The sequence below is a fragment of the Contarinia nasturtii genome, unplaced genomic scaffold (assembly GCF_009176525.2).
Source record: "Contarinia nasturtii isolate CC-2019 unplaced genomic scaffold, AAFC_CNas_1.1 Cnas_scaffold_2678, whole genome shotgun sequence".
Taxonomy (NCBI): domain Eukaryota; kingdom Metazoa; phylum Arthropoda; class Insecta; order Diptera; family Cecidomyiidae; genus Contarinia; species Contarinia nasturtii.
Window position 1 is genome coordinate 1,330,601 of NW_022199997.1, and position 19,756 is coordinate 1,350,356.

The window sequence follows — 19,756 nt, forward strand, 5'->3', positions numbered from 1 at the left end:
AATGTTGAACATTTGATTAAAAATGTGCTATGCTTGGTTCAACCGAGCGCATTTCAAGGATGAAAGGGAACACAGTCTGTTTAATTATGTTTTAATCGAAAAGAAGTGCCAGCATGAAGTTCAATTTAATGTTGATGAATTTATTTCGGAATGAATTTTTAATGCAATGAATGTATTCATTCTCCTTTCGTCGAGATAAAAATAACTCGTGGTATTTAATTCGATTCGTTGTCTGAATCATGGTGAAAAGTAATTAGTCGAAGGCTTTGCGCAGATGAATTTGGCCCGAACAAAAGGCGAATCGTTACAATTTTTTGGTGATATTTATAATGGATAAAATCCAACAAAGTCGCATATAATGACACCCGCAAAAGAAACAAACACACTGTCAACTAAAAATTTAAGTAGCCAGATTAACTTCAAAAGTCAATGGATAGAAGAAGCACTGCAGATTTAATATACACAAATGTAAACTCAATCACAATAAATACATGACTATAATAGTGGTGTCAAGTCGTTGATGCTATTGGAAAACGGTCAACCGGATGTCCTGAATAGACTGACACATCTATTGTTCATGTACATTCAGGTAAAGATTTTCGACATTATTTCCGAAATGAATTTCAATAGAGTCTTAGTGCAATACATACGTGCTTCATAAAAAAAAGAACATTCCATTCGTGATGATGAGTATGCTGTTTCTTTCTAATTTCATTGATTTCTATTCGAAACGATTCGTTTTTCTCAATCAATTTGTTCGAGATTTACAGATTTTCTCTTCGACCATGTCATTCGCTTATCGTCACAAAGTCAATTGTTGCTGTCTGAAAGAAATGCCATTGTACCGATGGTGTTTCTCTCTCTGTGTCTCTTTTCATGCGTGTGACTCTTTTCAGCTTTGCCATTGTTACCGGTGAATAACATCAAAGCACCAAAAGAATAAATCGCCTGCAAAAGCATTTTAAAAAATTCTATGGGGTGTTCATTATATACACATATGCACAAATTAATAATGGAAATAACGATCCTATTAAAGTATTTATGACATTTATATGCGATGATGAAATGGAAAATAAAATTAGAAAAAAAAACAACAACAATAACAAGAGACGAGCAAGGAGCAAAGCAGTTCGCTATAGTAATTTGTTGTTTGTCATTTAAATCAGACTAGTTAGGGTAAGCTATTAAATCGTTTACGTGAGCATGTGTTCGTAAAACTGAATATGGTATTCACAATGACAGTGTCACATGTAGGTATAACACGTCGACTTCGATGCACAAGCATGTTGAATTTTCAGCCATCAAATATTTACACGTTACAGTTTTTTTTCCTCTCTCTTCAGATCGTACGCAGTATGTGCTCTCCTGCTTTAACGCAATTTTCAGACCGAATGACTATTGTGTCATTGCCATTTGTTTCGGACTCTCTGTTTGTGCTCATTGACGATGATGACGAAGACTTCGAATCGATAACCATAATTGATTGGGCCAAAACGTATTTATAAACCAATAAATCTGGCAAAACGATTAAAATTTGTCTATTCGTGTTTTGTCTATTTATTTTATTTGCTCACACATTGCCTGTGTACGTACGCACACACTACGCCAAACGTATTTATGATGTCCCTGCTGTGTATGATACTTCAATATTTCACATGGATGCACATTTCCGAATACGGGATAAAAAAAAATAATAATACATGCGACATTCGTTATTCTCCTCTCTTTAGCTGCGTTTTTTTATTGGGTTCAATTTTGAGTCTAAGCTTCTTATTGATGCCTTTTTGTCTGTTTAATTGTTTGTTTAATTCATCTTTTGTGCTCGTTGTACAAATAGACAAAAGCATAAAGGTGCAAATAACATTGGTTTTTGTTTTACATTTCGTTTCCCTCATTTTTCGAGATTTACACACAAACAAATTGCAAATAATGTTTATCGAAAAGCTGTACGCTTAAGTTAAATGAGTGTTAAAATTGGCAGTGTTCATTGCATTCATTGCAAATATGCTTTACCATTTTAATATCGGTTCGAACGAAGTTTGTGAGCAAATTTTCTGCATTCGGCATGTTACATTGCCGAGCAATAAATATTTAAAGTGTGTAAAAGAATCGAATGTTATACAATATTGAAACATATTCGTAATCCCATTTTGACGTCACATTGAAAGATTCATCTGACATCCATATCCATCATATTCACTTTAAAATCTTTGAACAATAAATAATACAAGTCACATATAGAAACAGCACCAGCCAGCGCGTAAATCAGAAATGGTATGCGTTATATGTCACACATAAATATATTGATTTGAATTGGGTTTTATGTGTGGGAGCGAGAGAATGAATGAGATATGAAAAACCACCAAATTTAAACATATTCGACGTGAAATACACATACATATACATACAGAGGTGGTATACGTACACACATCGAAAAGCGAAAAGCATTTACACACTTATCCGCTGAGAGTATCGCAGTGAGCAGGAGGGAGCGAGACACAGAGAGAGAACGACTACTACATAAATGGATACAGAATATAAACGGCAACGAAATATAGCGCAGCGAGTGTGATGAATTTAACAGCGATAATCGCATTTTGATTGGGTCACAAAAGGCGTTACCTTTCTTGCAATTGGTCACAAACATGTTCATATATTCATAAAATGATATAAATTCAATGGTATACTACTGTATTACTATTGTAATTATGTGGTGTATTTGGAGATTGTGTTCATTGAAGCCAATCTGTTCGCATCGAACCCATTTATGGTGAACAATAAGCGACCGGATTTTCGTTTACAATTCTCTTTTCGTTGATTTGTTCTTATTTTTATGTAATCATATTTCTATCTTTTTTTGCAAATTATTGTATTTCTTTTTTTCTTTCGTTCAAACCGATTTTTTATTGGATAATCAAATGTATTCCACGAAAATATCTCAAATGATTCTAAAATGATAATAAAAAAATGTAATCCAACCATTTCATTATACCACAAAGATACTGTGCTAAAGATTTCGTTCAGTTCAGAGTACAATAAAAAAATCCATAATTTTCACAACGACGAACAGGCTCATGACTCATCACCATCACAACTCATTGCATCGAGAGACAATCAAATGGAAAGAAGTAAATGCGTTCGATACTGACTGAGCGCTTTATTCGAACCGAAAAGTTTATGCCATCGTTTATACATTGAGATGTACAATTGTACAGTGTATAGCGTATGTTTGCAACAGCGAATGAAAGAAAATCAACACATTGTTTCAATAATAAAATGAACGAATCTCATCAGCAAGAACTTCGTTCAATTACAATAGTGAAACGAAAATCTCATTAAGTCAATGAATTCGTATCGGTACAAGTATATGCTCTCTTAAATTATGTATTACATAGTGCCAAGCTCACCGAAATTACTGCACCATTTGAATTTAGCGCGGCAATAAACTAATTTAAATCGAAAATGTTCGAACTCAATATTTGTAATAAAGGGTCACAGCAACAACAACAACAAAAATTGATTTATGCTTTTTAATTTTGGTAAAGTTTTTCACAATTTTCGCATGAAATGCCGAAAAGAAAAACGGTCCACTTATTTAAGTGCAATGCAGCTTTTTCTTCGATTAAATTACATCAATAATTTCATTTTACGGGGAACAAAACGGAGCCGAAGTGCGTTGGTGCACTATTTTCAAATAAAGTGATTATCTTTGACAAAATGGATTTTCTATTCAAAATTCAATCTGGTCGAACCATGTATGATTTTCAATGCAGTGTTTTTATGATATCAAACTCAAAATAGGAGCTTACAGTAGGTAATGCCGAAATTATAGCATATGTTTGGTATGTGTGGCATTTATATGGGGTTCCTGTTGTTATTGTTAACGCTACGATTCTTTTTATAACCTATTTTACGTAAATAACATGAAATAAAAACATAAAATCAAAGTGTTTCGCAACTGTTGCAAGTAAATCGAAGTGAATTAACCAGAAAGGTAGATCGATTTTCGAAATGTGACGCGCGAAATATTCAAAATTATGCGCACGGTCAACCGAAAAAAAAGAGAAACGAACACATTTATTTATAGCGTTATAAAAATGTTTTCTTATTGCAAAGAAGAAGAAAAAACAAAAGAATGCAGAATGGTTCTCAGAATACAACCACAAAGAGACCTTTAGTCTGTTGCAAATTTTTTGATTCTTCTCACACACACCATATTTTTGGTGAAACGATTGGATTGTTTAGAAAATATAGTAGTACCTTTTATGCAGTTTAATCATCACAAGTCTAAGAAAATATCCCCAAATGGTTTTTATTTGAGTGCCATTTGTGAAAATCGAAATTGAACGGCCAAAAGTGATCAATTTAAAACCAATTTCAAAAAGGTAATAACAACGCATTGACGTTGGCAATCAGAAATAACAAATGAGACTGCTCATTGCTTGATGTTTGGCCAATGCAAGAGAGAGAGAGAGAGGGAAGAATGTATGCAAAAAAGGATAAAAATCCCAAAAACACCGCATATGTGAGGGCTGTAAAAATAAAATTGATACGTAAATATGTTTCCTTTTTATTTTTATTTATATTTTTATTGCTTCTCGTATACGATATTATAATGCAATAGCACGTGAGTCGCCTGATTTCTTGTTGGCTGAATGATTTTTCATGTATTTTCATTGGCCAAAACACACACACACATACGGCGATAAAAAAGAATCAAAAATAATATTTATTTCAATTTCACGTGTGCAAATGCCTTGCATTACCAAATACCATCGACATTCAAAGGCTTCGGACCATTGTGTTGTGTGTGTGAGAGAGAGGGAGATTCGCTTTTTTTTTTATAGGTTTTTCAATTGGGTCTCATATCAATTTTATGGCTTGATTTCGCACAATCGAACATGTCGTCAACGAAAATGAGCCTACAATCAAAGCAATCAAATAAAATTCATTTTACACAGCGTGCGCAAATCACGTGGAAAAATAGTCAGCGTTTGTCTTACATCCAATGATAGATTTATTGCGGAGGTGTAATGTGAATACATGTGTATTTTTTTTCTACTGTCAACTGAATATACAATTCAAACATTAAAAAACATCAAAATGCAAATTATTTGACGACCCATTGGACATATTTTTTTGTTTGATTTGAAAGCCATATTTTCTCACATCCTTGCGTCACAAGATCGAAACGAACAAATGTTTACAAAGTTGAACGGATGCGGTTTTGTTTCGCATAATCCTCGTGGTGAGCAAAATGTCACCTCGATTTTGATGGATCATTGTATCGTAAGCCAACATTGAAGAATACATAATTTTTCTACATGTGTTAGACTTACCGACAAATATGTTGTGATTTATATTTTAATTTTTATATAATTTGGGTTTAATTGTATGCACCCACAGCGGAAAAAAAAGAAGAATGCGCAACTGTGCGTATCAGTTATGATGTCACCCTCAATTTAATGTTCTTAAACAAATACAATTTCAATGGGAACCACAAGAAAATAAGGTATATCAAAGCGTTTTGATGAGAATGTCGATCATGTTCTTGATTTAGCCATGCGTCTCTCGTGGGAGAATTAACGAAGAGAGCCACATTTTAGATATGATAGATTTAATATTCCGTATTTGTAAATATTCCCAAGGAAAACCGTCGACACTTGCACCGATGTTGCCCTTTCGACGCAAACATGCTAGCACGTCAACATTTTAACACCAACTCGTTGCACTCACAGCGAACATAGAGTCATCCCTTCATGATTTGTGTTCGCTCGGTGTGTCGTTTTGCCTTATCTTCAATGTAATCTATCAAAATAAATAATATATTGTACGGCAGTAAATTCAATCAGCATGGTTCCCATTTAACATTTCATTTTTGTACATCCATATTCTATTGCGCCTACAATGCTTAAGTTCACCCGTTTATTTATGTAAATCTAATTTATTAATATTAATTTTAATCGATAACACATAAAAATGTTCGTTTGCTTTGGTTGTGCACTGCTTTACCATTGACAATGATTAAGTTGATGAGACGAAATTTATCACCCGCGCAATTCAACGACGAACTCCTCTCATAAATATATGCTCGAACGCGCGCACGCACACACACACACACTCAACAAAGCGGATTACATTGGTGCGAACATGTGTATTTATTAAATTGTATGTAATTGAGTGTTTACATACAATCAAATGTTGCGTTATTTTTGTTATCGTCTGGTGTATATATTATTGTATCTATGCAATGGGGAGTATGACACGTGACTAGTCGCGTGACAAAGCTGTGAAAAATTTGCTCGCAAAGAAGCAGGCAATAAGTCAAGAGATATACGTTGTGTCCCTTTCGAAGAGCGTGTCGTTGGCGTTGCACGCCTTTTAATCGGAACTAAATTACATTGAGATGAGAATTAAATAAGAATCAAATGAAACCATTGGTGGTACAAATAAAATGCACTCCATGAATTTAAGGTGATATATAAACATACTTCTAAACCAAAACATCATCAACATGCAAATTTATGTATAGAATTTAAAGCCGGCGATTTTGAAATGACACATAAAATTACTCGAAGCCATTATACAATGTACTGATCCTGTCTTTTTTTAAAAATATTTTCAGCCTAAATATTAAATAAGTCCCTAATTTTGAGAATAAAAACGTGTTTTCTATCTGTCTCGAAAGGAAGTTGAAAGGAATCATTACGAGCTCCGGTCACAACAATCTACTGAAATGTATACTTTGATCTATTCTTATTTAGCAAAAAAAAAAAAGATTGATTTATCATGATCCGTGGTTCATGCAATATTGACTTATTTTATTAAAGCAACAAAATCGTTGACTATTTTAAGTTAACTTTAATTAAAAAAAACGAAATTTATTCATTTCTAAACTTTTTTCCCTAACATTATTTAAACGAAAAAAAAAGTTCGATTTATTACAAATGTGTTCTTTTAAAAAGCAGAAAATATGACGCAAACAAATAATATGATTGTCCACATTCATCCGCCCTCCCCATTTCAATAACCGAGGGTTAAAATGTTAATACTCGCAGTGTAATAAATTCGATTCGGATTTGAAACAATGGCAATTGATAAAAATCATATTGAATATTATTATTAACGAAAAGCAATATTTGTTGACGTTTTTTTTAACATCGCAGCATCTGGCGTCTTTATTACGATAGTAAACTAATGCATAATTTTTTGACTTTGAATTCTACTCGAACAATTTTACAAATGTCGTTTCGTGCCATTCAAGTTAAAATTAAGCATGTGTTTTCGAAGGTATTCTCGACCGATTCGTCGATTTGTTATGGCAACTTTTTATATAATCGAATTTTAAACATTTGACGCTGTGCTTGTTTGCGTTCCATTGTGTTTGATTTGATACCGGCCCACTCCAGTGGGTTCGGTTCAGTATTTAAAAGAAAACTAAATGCACACCAAAGTATATATTTCAACAATGCCAAATTTTGTCAATAAGAATCGAATGTTACACATTTTTATGACATTTTCAAAAGACTTTTTCGTTTTCGTGTTGATTTTATTGCAATTTCAATTCCACTTTTATTTTCGCTGCAAAGTGACTCCTACTTCGACACATATATCAGATTAGCCACGTTTACATACTGTGTACTTTAACATTGTCGACATTATTTTGTTTTCGTTTTATTTTTCGACGGACCATATTCCAATATTGAAAATACCGTAATAATCATAATTCACTTCCAGCTAATTTTAGAGGTAATGCTAACTTTGTTTTAAAAACAAATTCACCGTGTTCAAATTATTTATTGTGAAACTCGTGCAATTCACAAACAGAGCTAATTTTTCATTCGAAGCGAGTTTGAAATATTCGTTATTCGAGCGATAGCGTTTGTAAACGCTCAAAGTTCAGGTTTTTATCTTGGATAGACTTTTTGAGCTTTTCCACACAGTTTATATCCGGAACAAAAACCTTATAAATTCCACCCCTCGTTTTGTCGGCCAGTAAGGGCGATATTTTTTGATAATAATTTTCCACTTTTGATGATTAATTTTATTATATGATTTGGTGCATCTGCATAGATCTGCGTACATATATGGCTTATGAAATGGCAAATCTCTTAATGTAGTAAATCCGCAAAAGAAATAACACATGGTTGTGCTATATGAATGGTTTGTCGTTAGTTTGCTTAGCTCTTTTCACATAAGCTGATTACTCGAGTCATTCTAATGTGCGCCAAAAGAGCAATGCAGCCAAATTGGTTACAGATTCAATAAATCAAGTCGAAAATGGTCGAAATCCATTTGAGGTTTCTTACATCATATACACTTCCAGAAGCTAGTAGACCGCTAATTGAATATTGAAACTGAATTCACACTGAAGATGTGTGATTTTTTTCTTCATTTTTTCTACTTACACGCATACTTCATTATGAATTTTTGTTGAATGCTTTTTAATCTGCAAAATGTTGAAGGGGAAAAGTTTTGCAAAAACCGAAAACCATATATTTATGCATTGAAAATAGTAAAAGTCAATTTAAACGAAAATTTATTGTTAAAATCGTATGTGTTGCAGGTTTTAAATTCAGAAACTCTTCTTCTAATAAGTAAAATGCTCTAAATTATCATTATTTTTTATTCAAGCAAATGAAATTTGGAGAATATCACTTGAGAGCCTGACTGCACTTATACTAATTTCATTAAATGCTTTTTGCATCAAAATATAAATTTAAAAATATATATGACTGCAACACTTTCTATGCCGCATGAATGGGTTGACCGGTTTTCGGTTCTCATTCCGTTTCGTCCATAAGGCTGCGAACCGCTTTCATTTCTTTGAGTAACATTTTTATGTTGGACTTCCCTACGTTGATCTCGTGATTTGTTTCCGTAGGCACTCCATCAACTAATTCATTTTTCAATTTGAATTTAATGCAAGCACAGTCTATTGTATCAGTTGGTATATCGAATGTCATATCGATGAGCTCATTCACTAAATTTTGAATGGTAAAATAACAAAATATATAAATTATGTGATTTTAATTGTTTGTCTACCTTAAATACGGCGTATTTATTTTGTGACCCCTTCCACCATCTATCAATCATTATTCTCATTTACCTGTAAGACTGTTCTTTGTCAGATATTCCTGAATGCTACCATTTTGTTCTTTGAATACACGACAAATGGCGGTGGAATGTTCGGTAGGGAGACCCAATTGCTGCAACTCCGTTGAAAATGTACTTTCATCAGTTTGAAATCGTGTCGCATTCACCAACAAAAATCGAATACAAGACATCGCCGACTTGATAGACTTTAAATCATTTTTATTGTTCATAAAGGAACTTTTCAATTTTGATTCCTACAACACACAATTCATACCAGTTTTTTTTTATCGAAATAAATTATTATTTTAAATAATGCTGGTTTATAGCTTACCGGTACTTCTTCACCTACTATGCTGTTTGCAACGAGTTGTGTCAATATTTTCAATTTAACCGAAGTGAGCATAGACAATGACGAGTGAATTTCAGCCAACACCCAATCCGGACAGTCACAGTCTCCACAGAAACGGAATTTCTAAAAGAAAAAAAAAAAAATGATTGCTCTCTCCCACATTTCGATGAAGAAAAAAAAACGTAAAATATGCAATCGAGTGTAAATTTTAAATTGATCCATTCAATTAAATTGCTGTATTGCAGTTCGCAATCAAAAGATGTCAGTTTACTTGATTCATATTTGTCGTGCACCCAAACATGTCGAGTGGAAAATATGTTTCTACAGAAACAGCTTAATCATTTCTTAGCTCAACTTTATTATATTTCTCCTTGGAACTTCATTGCCTCTCTTTTTTTTGAAAATGAGAATATTTAGATATTATAAAGTTTCATTTACACAGAAACAGTACGGAAATGGTCAAAAGATTTAAACCAGAATATTGTAAGTGTTGAGTACTGAGTTCACTCGTGCGTGGAACTGTTTGGTTTAAGAAACGTTTAGACGTTTAAATATATGCTTAAGTTTATCTCTATTTTAATTAAAAGCCATATTTGGCACTGAATACCATTCCAACGGTAATAGCTTTCGTTCGATGTAAAAATAGAAACAATACCAATCGTTTACATTGATTATTATCAATGATGAATATAGAGAAGATATTGCAATTGCAATGTTATAAATAGAGTAAACATACGGCGGATCAGATTAAAATCAATTCTATTCAGCTACTATCTTGTCTTATAATACATTCATCCAGTATTTTGACTAGACACTATACACTGTTAGACTCAGACATTATACGTCCCAAAAAAGATTATTACATGCACTTATGAAACAATACTATTTGATTGCTTCAGAGCTATTCGTGGACTTAGATGGGGCGAATAAAAGGCAATGGAGTGTGATATTTAAATTGATACAACCAATTAAACAATAATAAGAAGAAATACTCCGTCTCTGTAGAAAAGATACTGCCACAATTTTACAATATGTTGCACACCGCAATCGCAACAAAGTATAAGCAACATAGAAAATGGACTGAGTTTGAACGATTTTTAATTTTACGCGATAGTTGCTGAAGCTGAAAATGTGAAAAGATGTATTTCTGTGTGCAACCAAGTAATTCTCAACTGTTGACCTTTTTACCTTACGAATGATTTTAAATTCATAGCATTTGTATCAGTCTCTTCCCCTTGCTTTTTCAACACATACAATAACTATATATACAGTAAAACTTCCGTAAAGACATTTTTTTAGCCAAATTCAAAAATAATTCCATCCAAAATCGAGAAAAAGTCCCGAAAAATTATGTAATTCCCAGAGAATATGACAGTCATATTTCTATGAAGCAGTTTTCTCCAGAGTTAATTTGTCGAAATTGCTCATCATTCTGATGAAGTCGTGATTTGATTCACCCTAGAAAATAAACAACGTGTTGGTTAGTCGGTGTGATTTTGTTATCCTCGTTTGAAATGTATTGGCACGTTGCATGCATATAAATATGTTACGCTACATTTCCTTTTTCGACAAAACAGAATTCTCGTCTATCGCGTCTGCGAGGACAATAGAATTGATTCTCATTCCGATTAGAAGACAATAGAATAATAGCTCAACGCTATTTAACGTAAATGAGATCAAAACAATACGTGCCGATTAAAATGCGTAACAAGTGATCTATAGAGTGATAGACGAAAGTGAATTTTATGAGCAAAACGCGCCCAATTGAAACAAATCACCAAATCATAAACAAATGGTCGTCAATTCAGATGACGTAGTAAAACAACAATAACTTTCATTAGATCATGACCGATGCTCAGAAAATAATTGAAAATGGAATACACACAGTTTGAAATTTTGTTACAAAGATACGATGCTTATAAAACGCCTCCATGTTAGAATCAAAGAGTCTCAACTAATTTATATTTCGGTTCGCTTGACCAAACTTTGTATACCATCCACTTATGAATTGCATCAACTTGTTAGCTCATCTCTAAGGAAGAAAATTACGAATGTTGCTTTATGTATAACATGAAATTGTTATTAGCTGGAAAACGCTTTCGCATGAAGAAACAATATTCCATGAACAGTTTGGCGTTACCATTGATGATAATAGCAAATGGTCAGGATTATTTTTTAAGAGATAATTAATGCTGAGCGAATATAAAAGTCGCTGATTCAACATCGATCATGTCAGTTCACGATGAAAGCGCAAGCAATGTTAAACTGAAAAACTGTGATTTGCCATATTTCACCGTTAAATCAGTTATATTTAGTGAATCGAACCTCTCAGTCACATTGAAAATACATTAAACAGAAGATTTGTTCAGTTCTTTTGGAAAACTACATATTTTTTTGTGCATCAAATATTTAGTGTAAATATCGTTTATTTTTCTGCAATTCATTGGACATTTTCAATCGATTTATTTTTCATCATTGTGTGAGTGTATGAATAAACTATCACTTATTGACATCGAATTACTTCAGCTGGACAAAATCTATGCTTTTTTTTCGTCAGATTTTGATGTTAGAATAATATTTATTTTCGGAAACTTAATTAGCATATGGCCAAAACCGTTACACAATGAATAGGGAAATCAATTAAGTTTTTCGAAAAATGATGGACTCGCGATGATTTTCTTGTTTGTGTAATTTTTTTCTTTCGTAGTTTTTCATAAAGTATAAAAATAATTTAAATTTCAAATCTATGGTTATTCAAATCTAGATAATTCCCTGAAACGTTCTCCGAAAATTGTAAAAAAATGATTTTGGCGCACATATTTCTCCCAGCAATGTTGCTAGTGATCTGTCGATCTCAGCAAGCCCCAGCACATTTAACTTCAGCCTATGGAACTGAAGAAAGTGTTTATGGAAATCCATCAGCCAATAATGATCCAATGGCTTCTCCAGCTATAACAAATAATGATGAATTGCTGGGGCGATATCGTCAATTGACAGCAAAATCTCTGCTCAGGCTGTATGATTCGTGCAAAGTGCATGATTTTATTCAAAATCTCAAGCATAATATGGAAACTGATATCGGTAAAACTTGTTATTTATAAATTAATTATTCGAGAATAAAAGTGAAACTTTTCCTGAGATTTTATTGAAATGTATCTTCGTCGTATAAAAATTGAGATTTTATTTTTATAACAATTTTGCACTTTAATGAAATTTCGGGAGAAGTCTCACCTTCATTCGCGGACAGTCATTTGATAGACATCAGTTTTGAGAATTTATTTCACTTCCAAATAGATGACGAAGAATCGATGAAATTGCCTGGATTGGGGAAAGAACATCAACAGCGTTACATAAATACGTTGTTGCGAATATTGGAAAAACAGCAAGCTTTCGACAATGATGTCACACTACTCTTTCCAACCGAACGTGCTGGCGAAACCACCAAATCGGCTCTTTACTATTATCTTACAATTTTGATACTTTTGCAAGACAAGGAGCTCGATGAAATGCTCAACAATATGTTATATGAAAAATGTTGTAAAACTGATGTCAATTTCTTTAGTTCATCGATCTGTGCACGGGACTTGGATGATTCGATTGCCCAAAAACGAAATACAATAAAAAAAGTGAAATTCCATTCGTGGGGTGGTAAACGGAATGGCGGAAACAGTCAATCAAATTCACGGATGCCAACAAATGTGGACTTGAGCAAAGACGTGGGACAATCGAAAATTGTGATACGGGCTCCGTAAGTATTTTATTGATTGAACGTGAAATTTTTACTTTTCCATAATATAACTCCATATTTTCCACTACTTAAAAAATAGGTTTCGTCCCTGGGGAGGACGCAAGTGAAGGATTTCCTTGCAACAATGAAATAGAAAAAAGAATTAATTTTGTATATTCATCTATAGTCTAGTCTGTATGACTTATGTATGCATTCCAAAATGTGCGAACCAAATTCATTTGAGCTGGCCAATTAATACGTTCAACTATGAATCTTTTTGAGCATAAAAACCATATAGTTTTATTATATACTTGCATGACAAATGAAATGGATTTATGTATTTTTTGAAATAAAATATTCAATGTTAACTTTTGGGGAACTGAATGTAAAGAACCAGCTTGAGAATTTTTCAATTGTCTTTCTTTTTCTCACTGTCAAATGACCACTTTTTTACGTACACTATTTTACAGCATGTTAGACTATCGTTTCTTGAATTGAATACTTTTAATTTCACAAAACTTACCATTTTTAATGATTAGCAATACAATTTATAGAACTTTTTAGCATTCTAAATGCTTTGATAAACAAACAAATATATTTGACATTTTGATGCGTCAAATTATATGAACTGTCATACTGTGAACAACTGTCAAATGATACAAACGAAACAAATTAAATGACATATATACACCAAATGTTGTTTTTAATGTTCAATTTTATTGTTAAACATTCAAAAAAATGTGACTTGGTTTCTAGAATCAAGTAAACAATATATTCATAGTCAATGAGATTCTCATGTGAATCTTTTTTCCTTTAGCACGGTCGTGAGTGAGATCCAAATCCTAGACCAACACCGCGCATCGTATGTGTAGCCTGTCTGGCGACTGTATATTCAAAGGAAGAAATAAAAATTTAAAATTAGAAACGATTCTCAAGAACAAAATTAAAATAAATAGTGAATAGTCCAATATTGACCTTCATATTGTTGTTCCATGGATGAGAACATTTCTTCTCGTTTCTCTACACCTGAATCCGCATCGTTTGCTGCTGCTGTTGAAGGTACATTTTTCATTCCCATCAAACGAAGAAATTTCGATGCAACTTTGCCATCGTTATCTTGTGAAAATTTGGCGGCTTCCCATTTATTATTGGTGGTACTTGGTTCGGCTGCTTTCTTCGCTCCCCATATCAATTTCTTCTTTTGCATTTGCTCGGTGTATCGTGCATTTGTCAATACAGAGCTGGTGAAATTAGACAAATTTAATGCAAGATTTTTTTCGCCTTCGGTTGTTGTTTCATCGGTGGATGTAGCATTTGGATTCAATTTTAAGTTGGTCGGACCGCTTGTACTGATTGACATAAGCGGTTTTATATGTGAATTTTGTTGTTGGTTTTGCGCTTTTAATTGTAGTTGTTGATGCTGTTGCATCAAAGTTGGAATTTCAATGCCTAATTTTTGGAGTTGTTGAACCTTTTCATTGGCACGCCGCTCTATTTGTCTGTTGAGTGCCTCGGCTCTTCGAATGGCACTTGAACTATTTGACGATGACGATGACGACGAAGCGGATGTGCGGGCATCACTTGAACTGCGACTATTATTTCGGTGGGATGATTCGTCACGTCTTTGACTGTAGTCTCTTTTGTCCTCATATCGACGCTCATTTTCACGGGCTCTGAAATAGATTTATTTTTACTGTGAAATTTTTGTATCATGAGAATTGAAGTTAAAAAAGTACTTGTTATGCCGTTTATGGTCATCATATCGATCCTTTCGTCGTTCACTACTTCTGTCTTGGTGGCGATCTTCTCTGTCCAGCGAATCACTTCGTTCACGTCGTCTTTCCCGATCTCTCGACCGATTACGATACTTCTTTCGATCATCTCTGTCTCCGTTCTTCTTCTTCTGTAAATAAAAATCTTCATGAAATATTATCACATAATAAAAATTTACGTGATACATACCTTCCGATCATGTCTATCTCTGGACGAGCTACGCGAACGCGAACGATTCCTGTCCGAGCGATTTTCATGCGTTTTGTGTTTATCATTTCTTGAAGTTTTGCTGGACGATTTACGTGGCGACGGAGAATATCGGCTCGATGATTTGCTATCATCCTGTTAATTGAAAATTGACATACATTTCTGTCAGATCTTATCTATTGGCCTGAACACTGATTTTGTTTATGTATCGTTGGAATGTGTAGGACTTTTAGCAATTTAATTCTGATTTCTCAAATTGACAATAAAAAATAATAATAATAAATTATTGAATATGTATAAATCAAATGTCAAAACGACAGTTTTGAATACTATTACTACGATGTTGATAAATTTTGTGTTGTTATATAAACATTCTTGTGTATTAGCCTGTTTATTTGCCCTCTAGAACCATTACATCGGTTTACAATACAGCGGTATTTTGCTCAATTTTACCTGAAATTATTTTTTGATTTCATTTTTCTCACTAATTAAATTTTTGCAAAGAGAAAGAAAAAGAAATTGATTATTTACTAATGAGTTAAAAGAAGAGCATCAAATTGTTTCATGTTTTTTTTGAATTTTTTAAAAAAAATTATTTTGTATTGTATTATGTTTTTTTTTTTTTTGGTAATGAAATAGTAGAACAAAAATAAGTTTCGCTCTCAAAATCAGTATACTCACTTGTATAATTATTTTGCGTATGTTTTGTGTGATCAACATACGGTATCGAGTATAGTTCGAATAATATTTGCAGCGACGATAAAATGGGCAAATTATTTGGAAGACTGAAACCAGCTACAAATGGTTGAACGGCCGCAGCTACTGCCGGATGGGTGCTAAATAAATACTTTCGACGAGTGAGGGGCAAGTACAATTCACAGTCGGTGGTTCATTCAGTCCAAGCGCTCGCGCGTTTCTCTCGCATTCTCTTTGCTTGCATACTTGCATTTGGTTTCAGTTTATTTTCAGGTTTAATTTTCTTTTCTTTTTTTCTTTTTCTTGGCTTTTTTTCTGTTTGGTTTTGGCTTATGTTTTGAAAATGGATTTTTCTTTCTTTTTTCAGCAGAATTGAATAAATACATAACAACACATTACTGGTTAATAATTGGAATTCAATTCGTTTTTTTTTTGTTTGTTTGTTTGTTTGTTTTGATTATTAAACTAATATATTATAAATGGTAGATGAAGGTTATGAAATTTTGATGTTCAAGGTCGTATTGCCCTATCGCACGTTATGAAAACGAAAACTATGTGATCGAAAGAAATGTCGATTTTCTGAACCAACTCAAGAATTTTAAATTACATATCTTACTCTTTCAAAATACTATATTTTACCTCATTTATGACTTTGCGGCTTCGCTCTTGAGGTGAGCTCGAACCATCACTAGAATCATCGTCGCTTGAATAACGTCTTTTTTCCTTTTTACTCATTGAACCCTAAAAATAAAAATAACGTGTTTTTGTCTGTTAAAATGAATGTGGGAAGATAAATTCTTGGTAATGATGAGAAATCAGGAAAGAAAAATCGAAAAGTTATTCATATCATTGGAGATGAAGCGCGCAAGCGCACTAATCAAATCAAATGTTACACATTTTTTCATCAAGAAACAATGATGAAAGCATATGCTATTTTTCACGTATGTTCTTTCCGTGTATGCTGATTGCAAAATGCAACTATTTTCTTGGAACATTTACAATTTTGAATAGTTTCAATAAACACCACACATTTCAACTGATTGTTATTCAGTTTTACCTTCATCTTTGGTAGAAGATAATGCCCTTCAGTTTCAAGGAAAAATGGGTGCGATTCATCCAAATGAAAATACTTGCTCTTCACAACGCATACATTTTGAATAAATGGCAAACACTTACCTTGGAAGTGGATTCATTTGTGATTTTCAATTTTCCATTGCCATCATCACTTTCATAATTTACTATTGCCTCCATTGTTCCCTTTATTATGTGAATCTGCGACTGAATTTAGTTGAATACTGAACTAAAACACATAAAAATATAATGTATGTTAGTCATACGGCGTGAAGTTGCCATTCGCTTAATTTCTTTCATATTAAGATTTCTGTCAAAGTTTACAAGTTGCCACCTGTGAATTTACGCTGAGTTTTTAAAACCTGGGACCGTTATAGAAAGTACAGCTAAATTGATTTTTGATTAGCTTTACACGATTAACAAACACAATGAATACAAAAAAATGTACTCTGCTATGTTTTTCAATTATGTATTTAAAGAGTTTATTCGTATATTTTACTGTATTGCGACGACCACCACAAATGATATTTGCATCGGGCAATTTTACGCCGAAAACAGTTCAGGTAGAAATGTCAGTAAATGTGACACAAATGAGAAAAAAAATGCTTAATAGTTCTCTGATGAATAGAATATTATTATTTTTTTTAATTTTTGTATCACCAACATTTACACACTCCATCAATTCTACTGAAGAAGAAACAATAGTAGAAGGTAATTATCACATTGCTCGTGAAATTTTACGATATATACATATATTCGGTATTTCTATTTTCCAGAGTTTATATTGTGTAGATATTGCGGTAGCGACGTAACGATTTCAAACTTTTTTCTAAATAAAATCAGTCCGTATGCTTTGTCGGCATCAAATCAAACGTTCTACAATCATCAGAAAATTCTCGTCCAAACATTAGAAAATTCACTTGGTGTACAATTCAAAGTTGTCATCGTTCGAAAGGCGCACTGTGCTGCAATTAATATTCGGGTAAATTCGGCAAAATACTCGATATTCCATTGAAATTGAATGAAATTCATTGTTTATTCTCTTCTATTCGTAGTGGAGTGATCATTTCAGTTGGTTTCCGGGTTATAAGTGGCGCATTTGTTTGTGTTCAAATTCGAAATGTACACGTCATTTGGGTTGGATGTTTGAACCTGCCGATAGTCCAGAAATAAATTCATTACACGCGCCATCCGATCAAGGATTCTATGCCTTAATTGTTGGTGATATTTTAACCGAATCTCGTAAGTAAAAAAATTAGTGGTCAAATAAATGTGCAATTCAATTATTTGCAAAGATTTTTTGAATTTTTGTTTTTTTTTTTCTCATTTTTTAGACGTTAATTCATTGTTAATGACCGAAAAGCATCATACCGAATTCTGAAAGTACATCAAATAGTGTGACTTTTATAGGCTTTTTTATACCGTTTTGTAAGTGAAAATAGAGAAGAAGAAAAATGGTGGACCCAGATCGTAAAATAAATCGTTTATCAGATGATGATGCCGCATTTTTGAGAGAATGTGAACTAGAATTCCGGAATCGATACACCGTAGATGATGAGGAATTTGCAGAGTTTATGAAAAAACCATCGAAACCATCACCGATAGTTGAACCGTGGAAACAACGAAATTATGGCGATTCAAGAGGCAATTGGAATAATCGCAACAATTATCGTCCAAATAACAGGAATAACTATCATCGGAATAATGATCATCAAAGACAGAATTATCGGCAACATTACAGTCGTCCACACGATAGAAACTATCGACGTGACGGCGATAACAGTGGACATGGGCATCATTCGTATCATGGGCATCACAGTCATCACAGTAATCAAGGCCATGGTCATGGTCATGGTTCATCTCATCCATACTAATTTCAACAACGCAAAAAAGCCTGCCATATTTGAAAAAGTATTGTAAAAACAAAAACAACAACAAAGAGGAAACAAAAGAGAATTTAATAACAATTAAATAAATTATTAATACAATAATTATGTAAATGAAATTTCAGTCGAACAAAAATGTCATTTGTTGTTCCCAATTAACAGAATCAGCTATTATCAATGCAACTTTTTTTTTAAATAAAAATGGCCCAACAATTCTGAATACGTATTAAAAGTTAACGATGAATTTACTACAAATTAGTACGAAACAAATCACAATACATGGTTCGCTTCCTACTCTCTGAAGATAATAAAGATGCTTATTTTAAGTCCAAACAAATCACGAGTTTTGTATATGCTTTTAATAATAGACATTTAACTCGGTATTTTGGAATGGCATCATCATATTTTGATTCCACTCAAAACTTGCTATTTATTGTTATTGCAAATGTGTATTTTGGGTTTCGAATACAAATGAAAAGAAAGAAAACGAAAGTTGCGCACGCGCCGGTTTTCCTTTTCTTTAAAACCAAAATAAACCAAATTTAAATAGGAGTGCACACCTTAATTATGCGTTGAATGTGTTGAACATTTTTCACTCAAATCTATTTTGACTCATGGAAACTTACGTACATGTGTTCAATTTCTTTTTATCTATAAATAAAAAAAAAAACGCATACATGTATAGAAGGATCCATTTTTTTCTTCTTCTTCAAATCCAAGATGTTGTAATATAAAACAGGTAATGAAAAAAAGACGGTGTATCATTCGTTCAAAGGTTGAGAGGAATATTAATACAGTATTTGTAGTAGTCAGCAGAATATACATACCACTGGTCCATAGTTTCGGTGGAAAATCACTCAATATTTTGTAAACAAACAATATCTCACTGCACAAATGTACCGTTAGCAAGACGCGAATAACTTAACACACATGCTTAACACACTATGAGCA

The 19,756-nt window shown here is 33.0% G+C and overlaps 5 protein-coding genes across 9 annotated transcripts; 3 read left to right on the top strand and 2 right to left on the bottom strand.

Moving 5' to 3' along the window:
- Positions 1-8,526: 8,526 nt before the first annotated feature.
- LOC116348787 (COMM domain-containing protein 4) lies at positions 8,527-13,782 on the bottom strand. Its single transcript, XM_031779902.1, has 4 exons — positions 13,696-13,782; positions 9,428-9,568; positions 9,110-9,350; positions 8,527-8,983 (listed from the first exon to the last, which is right to left on the bottom strand). Exons 1-4 carry the CDS (start codon positions 13,696-13,698, stop codon positions 8,784-8,786), a joined length of 585 nt encoding a protein of 194 aa, XP_031635762.1. The 5' UTR covers positions 13,699-13,782; the 3' UTR covers positions 8,527-8,783.
- LOC116348786 (leucokinins-like) lies at positions 11,692-13,565 on the top strand. 3 transcript variants are annotated; one of them, XM_031779900.1, is made up of 4 exons: positions 11,692-11,924; positions 12,210-12,526; positions 12,740-13,193; positions 13,273-13,565. In XM_031779900.1, exons 2-4 carry the CDS (start codon positions 12,247-12,249, stop codon positions 13,298-13,300), a joined length of 762 nt encoding a protein of 253 aa, XP_031635760.1. In that variant the 5' UTR covers positions 11,692-11,924; positions 12,210-12,246; the 3' UTR covers positions 13,301-13,565. The 3 variants fall into 3 exon arrangements, with proteins under 3 accessions (XP_031635760.1, XP_031635759.1, XP_031635761.1); XM_031779899.1 differs by having other exon boundaries at positions 11,692-11,859; XM_031779901.1 differs by lacking the exon at positions 11,692-11,924 and adding an exon at positions 12,109-12,132.
- Positions 13,783-13,869: 87 nt separating the features above from the next.
- LOC116348802 (arginine/serine-rich coiled-coil protein 2) lies at positions 13,870-17,161 on the bottom strand. Of its 3 annotated transcripts, none has more exons than XM_031779934.1 (6): positions 17,025-17,161; positions 16,488-16,589; positions 15,135-15,287; positions 14,909-15,072; positions 14,148-14,845; positions 13,870-14,056 (listed from the first exon to the last, which is right to left on the bottom strand). In XM_031779934.1, exons 1-6 carry the CDS (start codon positions 17,097-17,099, stop codon positions 13,986-13,988), a joined length of 1,263 nt encoding a protein of 420 aa, XP_031635794.1. In that variant the 5' UTR covers positions 17,100-17,161; the 3' UTR covers positions 13,870-13,985. The 3 variants fall into 3 exon arrangements, with proteins under 3 accessions (XP_031635794.1, XP_031635793.1, XP_031635795.1); XM_031779933.1 differs by having other exon boundaries at positions 14,909-15,075; positions 17,025-17,158; XM_031779935.1 differs by lacking the exon at positions 17,025-17,161 and adding an exon at positions 15,834-16,205 and having other exon boundaries at positions 14,909-15,075; positions 16,488-16,591.
- A 334-nt stretch (positions 17,162-17,495) lies between these two features.
- On the top strand, positions 17,496-18,312 carry LOC116348803 (protein cereblon homolog). The gene is made up of 4 exons (XM_031779936.1): positions 17,496-17,630; positions 17,696-17,901; positions 17,975-18,161; positions 18,254-18,312. The coding sequence occupies exons 1-4, from the start codon at positions 17,510-17,512 to the stop codon at positions 18,298-18,300; spliced, it is 561 nt and encodes a 186-aa protein (XP_031635796.1). The 5' UTR covers positions 17,496-17,509; the 3' UTR covers positions 18,301-18,312.
- On the top strand, positions 18,260-19,031 carry LOC116348804 (RNA guanine-N7 methyltransferase activating subunit-like). The gene has a single exon (XM_031779937.1). The coding sequence runs from the start codon at positions 18,374-18,376 to the stop codon at positions 18,791-18,793; it is 420 nt and encodes a 139-aa protein (XP_031635797.1). The 5' UTR covers positions 18,260-18,373; the 3' UTR covers positions 18,794-19,031.
- The last annotated feature ends 725 nt before the right edge of the window (positions 19,032-19,756 follow it).